The sequence below is a fragment of the Physcomitrium patens genome, chromosome 6, assembly GCF_059467195.1.
Source record: "Physcomitrium patens ecotype Gransden chromosome 6, ASM5946719v1, whole genome shotgun sequence".
Lineage (NCBI taxonomy): Eukaryota > Viridiplantae > Streptophyta > Bryopsida > Funariales > Funariaceae > Physcomitrium > Physcomitrium patens.
This window is the reverse complement of record NC_143415.1, coordinates 4,475,082-4,481,122: the sequence shown is the minus strand read 5'-3', so window position 1 is coordinate 4,481,122 and position 6,041 is coordinate 4,475,082. Positions and strand designations below refer to the sequence as shown.

The following is a 6,041-nucleotide window of genomic DNA, read 5'->3' as shown; positions in this document are numbered from 1 at the left end:
TAGACTTGTATTAAATAAGAAGCTAAATAAATAAATTAGGTTAAAAAAATAAAAAGAAAAAATAAAGGTGAATATATACTGCATAGGAGCCTTTATTTTAATATTTTTTAAAATTACAATATAATCTTCAAAAACTGTACAGTTAATTGATTTTTTAATAGATTCATAGAATATAACATAAAAAACCAGAAACAAGTGCATTCTAAAAAAAACATAGTTTATTAAAAGAATTAAAAAAAATAGAATCGTATTACTACCATGTATTATCTAAGGAAATATAAAAAATTGGACTATTTAATTGTTACCAAAGACCAATTACTAATATTTTTAACTAATGATTTTTTGAGCAATTTTATTTTGATGAATTAGATTTTTAAAATAATAATAATAATAATCATAATGTTTTAGACTTTTCATCTTCAATGTTCTTTAAATTAAGTTAAAATTAGAAAAAATAAATATGTTGATATATATTGAGATATATATATATATATATATATATATCAATTTATCTTCAAACTTTTAGAAATTTTCACAAAGATCTTTGCTAAGATTCCACAATTAAGCTTGCATTTTTTTTAAAGTATATTTTTAAGCATGTTATTGTATACTATAAGTTTTTTTTATTTAAGGATAAATATCTCAAATACAAGCTTCAAAAGACTATAACTATTTTAATTCAAGAAATCACATTTGTTTCCATTTCATTGATAAATTAAAATTTAAAAATAGGGTCTTTTAAATCAATCCATATCAATTTTGCAATTTTTAATATATATAGATATATGCGTATGTTTAATTATTTATTTTAGTCAAATATTAAAAATATGTAATTTTTTATGTAATATTTAAAAATATATATCAATTGTATGTTATATACATAAATTTGTCATTTTAAAACATAAAAAATAATATTTTTCTTCAATCTTGAAAATTTCATAGCAGTTTTAATAATAAACTCAAAGTGCTTAATTATCAATATTAATTATTATTAGTTAAGATCCAGAAGACTATTATTTATGTCTAGCAAGTGTCAAAAAGTCACGAACATCAAAGCTTTAATATTAACAACACCACCTCATTACTTCTAAAACATTTTTAGAATATAATAGGAGTAAAATTTACAATAATAATAATAATAAAAAAAAAAAAAAAAAAAAAATGCTCAAAGCATTGCTTATTAGAAGCAATGAGTTGAAGTGCAGATAGATAGTTTGTTTCTATCTTGCATGGCCTTGTTCATGCCCAATAACATATAAGCCATATAACCTTGCATGTCACATGCCCTATATTAATTATGCATCATAGAATGGAGTCAATTTCCAAATTTTGATTAATCATTAGAAGTTATTAGTTTATGGAGGATTAATTATTAAAGATAACACTATATATATATATATATATATATATATATTCACACACATATTTCATTCTAGAGTTGTACACACAATAAGCATTCTCATTTCTTTTTTTTTAAAATCAAGGCGCTACATATTCTAAGCCTTACTTTAAGGTATACTTTAATATAAATAAATAAAGTAATAAAAAAATCTACAATTAATGTAGATTACTGTTTCTCCACGTAATATCTGCATACTCTTTGAGAACATTCCCAACTTCAACATCTCTATCAACAAGACCAACAGTATTAACATGGATCAAATTTTGGAAGGAACTTTTTTCAAAACACATTTTTCAAACCATTTCACTTTTGTAACAGTTACTCACTAAAACAAAACATGTTGTTTTAGAAAGCTGTTTCATTATTTTCTATGAAATTTTGTAAAGGCACCAAATGGACCCAATAGTAGTGTGTATCCACTTAACATCCCAGTCCCAAAAGAATGCACCTGGCCATTTTATTGTTACAAAACAACAGGAAAGAAATTTAAGAGTATACAATAGGTGATGTCACACTTTTAATTTAGAGGCATAAAAATTGTGTTGTTCCAGTAACAGCCATAAATTTCATGGCATTTCATTTCAGTGTACCATTGGAGACAGGATAGACTAAAGATCACGATGGGAAGGTGATCAGCATGGAAGATCAGAGTGGAATATTGTGAAAGTGAGCAGTTGATCAAGTGAAAAACTTCTGCTACCATATGAAGCAGAACTCCAAGCATATATACCAATCACATCTATATTGATAAAGTTTGCTGCAACTGATTCCTACTGATGCACAGGACGCGCAACTGAGCCTTCTATATAAACTCCTCCAACCGCTTCACTATGATATCCACACTACTACCAGTAGCCTGGAAGATTTGCAAAAGCAACAAGAACAATAGTTCAAATAAAGCTGCATTCAGCAACAACCTACACAGGCTCGTCTGATTTGTGTTTCTGATCCAACATCCACTGGGTTTCGGTGAACTTCTTACTATTGTTAAGGTCGTCCGACTCGAAGTCAGAATCATCGGCGTGCTCACCATACACGTCGATAATCTCAAGTTCATTCTCCTCTTCCAAGCTAAACTTCTCGAAGTCATAAGATGTGCCGAGCTGGGCATCAGCAAGCACTAATGCACGAGCTCGGTCTCGGTCCTGTGGATAAGTCCAGTACAACAATGTGTAGATAAGGCAGCAGATAGTGAGGGGGGCGCCCATGGCAGTATACAAAGCCTTGGCAAGTGACTTGGCATTCTCTCTATCAATCTTAGACTCGGCAGTCTGGGAGATTCCAGTCTGCGGTGGAATGTACCCATAAACCTTCTCTGCAAGAATGCCGACCACAGGTGGGGCAAAGGAAGATAACAAGGTTTCAAAGGACCGGTCCAATGCGTAGATGCTTGTCCGTGCATTCGGCGGAACAATCTCTGCAAAAATAGGGCTGGCTCACACCCAATCACATCACAAGCAATCAGTCTCCAAATCGTATGCTTCGTACTAAATTTGTTACTACACGCAACAAACAATGCAAAAGTAGAAAAAAACTGTCAATAAATACCATGATTCGGAGTTAGAATAGTCAGAGCACTCTGAGGCAAACCAGTAGATGATATGTAACGAAACTTACTTGTTTGTGGCAGCGCCATTCCAGGACATGGAAAAGCCCAGAATAAAAAGCATGATACCGTGCCACACAGGTGTGGACGAGTCGATGGGCATCACCAGCAGAAGGATGCCAGCCAGAGGCACGCCAAGGCCAGAGCTGATCTGAGACAGCATGATTCGACCTGCGTTTGGCATGCGCAGGGACAGAATGTCCCCCATTTTGCCACCGAAAAGACCACCCAGAGAGTTGGCCACAGAAAAAACAGCCAGAAGCACCGCAGTGGTTTCATGTGAGAATCCGATCAGTTCAAGCCACAATGGTGCGAAGGCTAATGCCGCCCATGGGAAATTTCCCGCTAACCCTTGCGCCACAAATATCTGGAAAGTGCGAATCTGACAAACGTGCTTTGCCTCTACCAGCATTGCTTTCAGACCGCTCCATAACCCTTGCTTCCTAGAATAAGAAGCACGACAATGCACAGATGTTAACACGATAAAGTTTTCAAAGCAACCTTGGCTTTTTAGAATAATATGAATAATACAAAGGATAACTATACATATAGAAAGCGCGCTGGGATTAAATTGTTTTGACCACCTCCTAAAAAGTCGAAGGTCAATCAATAGTGCTCATGATTCGGCGAATATGAAATTGGAGACCAGTAGTTTGCTTGATGATAATACCCCATTAGAATTCGACCCTTAAAATGCACATGATAGACTCCATTACTTACTGAGATGAAGGATGTCTTCCGGAAAATCTTGGATCAACTGCGAAATAGTAGACCATGACTGAAACTACAATGCTAACGACTGCCACAAGATGGAAAGACAACCGCCATCCTGGGTAGCCATAAAAGACATGCCCAGCTAAAATCACAGATAAAAACCCCCCCATGATGGATCCAATGTTGCCTGTCAATTGGAGCCACCCGAACGCTACACCTCTCTGATGCTCTACCGTTGAGTCTGCAACCAGGGACTGTATTGCAGGCACCACCATCGCTAATCCAATACCGTTCAGAGCCCGAGAGATTGCAATCTGTAATCATTGAGCACCGGCTTTTCTTATCTTAAGTACAAGTTACTTATCAACTGAAATCCGCAAAACCAAGAATCAAGAAACTGGCTCAGTTCATCAGATTGAGTCCAATTCTAGCTCAGCGTGCGACTAAGAGCTATTCAGGCGAAACCGCCATGTGGTCGCAATGGGGAGATTAATTTTAGCATGTACAATTCTCTTCTCTTGAAAATGATTTCGTATCCTGGTGATCCAACCGCTCACAACAGATGGAAACGCAAATTTCTGTGTGCGAATTAGGGACAAGCGGTACTCTAATTCCGCTGCTAATTAAGCTTGCAATAGCTAACAACAAAACTTGAGATGTTGCTGCCACTACGATATCATTTCATGTAGATGGGCAAAGCTAGGAACCTGCGTGAATGAAGCAGAAATGCCGACAAAAAATGTAGCCACGGCCCACAACACTGCCCCGAGCGCAATCACGTTCTTCCTGTTGTGGTTCAATGATGCGTAGGCCGCCAGCGGCGCAAAAATAGCTTGCATCAGAGATCTCACCAAAGTCAAAGATCCAAGCTTGGCGGGGGAGGCATGGAGCTCTAACCCTATCTCCCTGTACACTCCAGGAAGCAATGATTCATCTGCTCGCTCCATGATGGCGGCCAGATTCACCATCAGCAGAGTACGAGTAGCCCCATTATTCCACCACTCGAGACCCCTCATCTCAGTCGTGATTCCCACTACACCTCACTTCTGAAGTAAAATCGACTTGGTTCAGCAGATGAGCAGAGCGGTTGTAAATATTGGGATTTCATCTGCGGCGTTGAGGATGTGAAACACTCTAGTATTGATAAGGAATTCAAACTCGTTCTTGTGAATGTGCACCACTTGAGCTGATTGGGAGAAGCGCCACATCCTGCAACCTTGATGATATCCAGCAAGCTACAAAACTATTTTTCTCCAGCCAACCATGAGTTCGTCACCTCCAGGCCGCGGGAGCATGCCTAACCTTCCAGTGGGGATTGACACTTCAGTGCATGGGGTGGCAATGATTGTTTGAAACACTGGAAATTAGAATACAACCTGTGAACCAAACAGATAGTTTGGTATGAGAACAATTCAACCATGCACAGAAACCCATAGGAATCGTTCGAATAAATCAGCTCTCGTGAGAACAATGAGACCCGAGAGTGAACAGCATGCTTAACAGGATACTTGCGATGGAAGCTTCATCAGCATCGCTCTCTGTGGCAAAACCAGATCACAATCGAAAGAGCTACACTAGTGGGCTGGGTTGGATTCCTGGGATGGTTGTCGAGGAAGCAGAACCCAGACGACCGAACAAAACGCCTGGAGGGACAAAATATGCTTCGACACGAATCGCAGATCGACAATATTTGCTCAGAGGAATAAGAGAGAGTAGAAAGCTGCGCTAAAAAGTGATAAAAACTTCCATCTTCGGAAAGCTGTACGAGAGAGAGACAGAGAAACGGAGCGGTAGAGCATTCGACCTGGGCTCACCAGCTCAGATCTTTTCACAACCATCCACATTTAAACCCCGGAAATAGTACAACGCAATGCTAACAGTATCCAAATCTCAAAATAGGGTCCACTTCAAAGATACAAAGAAAAAAGAGAAAAAAAATGACTTCAACGGACGTGGATGGAAAAACAAAACCCACAATTGTTTCGAGATCCTCTTCAAACCAAACCGTCGTCGTCAGTGTCACACTCAACGAAGGACTACGGACAGATCTGTGTTTCGGGGTCTCCAGACTTCCCGAGACAGTGGTCTCTATTGCCAACCGACGTGTGGGCTGGTCTTTGCAAGGCGACGTGCAAAGTCTGGCCCACACTCAGTGAGAGAAGGAATGGTTGCTCACGAGCACGTGGATCCTGGCGCGCATTTGCACTAAAGAAATCGATAAAAACAAGTAAATAACCAAAAATACTTTATGCTCCCATAATGATTCTCAACCGACGATGATCACTAACAGAAAAAACGAAACAATGAGGCTCCGATGCG

The 6,041-nt window shown here is 38.3% G+C and overlaps 1 protein-coding gene across 1 annotated transcript; it reads right to left on the bottom strand.

The window, feature by feature from the left end:
* Nucleotides 1–2,058: 2,058 nt before the first annotated feature.
* On the bottom strand, nucleotides 2,059–5,814 carry LOC112283276 (uncharacterized). Its single transcript, XM_024521796.3, has 5 exons — nucleotides 5,698–5,814; nucleotides 4,430–5,098; nucleotides 3,729–4,036; nucleotides 3,020–3,451; nucleotides 2,059–2,833 (listed from the first exon to the last, which is right to left on the bottom strand). The coding sequence occupies exons 2-5, from the start codon at nucleotides 4,736–4,738 to the stop codon at nucleotides 2,320–2,322; spliced, it is 1,563 nt and encodes a 520-aa protein (XP_024377564.1). The 5' UTR covers nucleotides 4,739–5,098; nucleotides 5,698–5,814; the 3' UTR covers nucleotides 2,059–2,319.
* Between the last annotated feature and the right edge of the window lie 227 nt (nucleotides 5,815–6,041).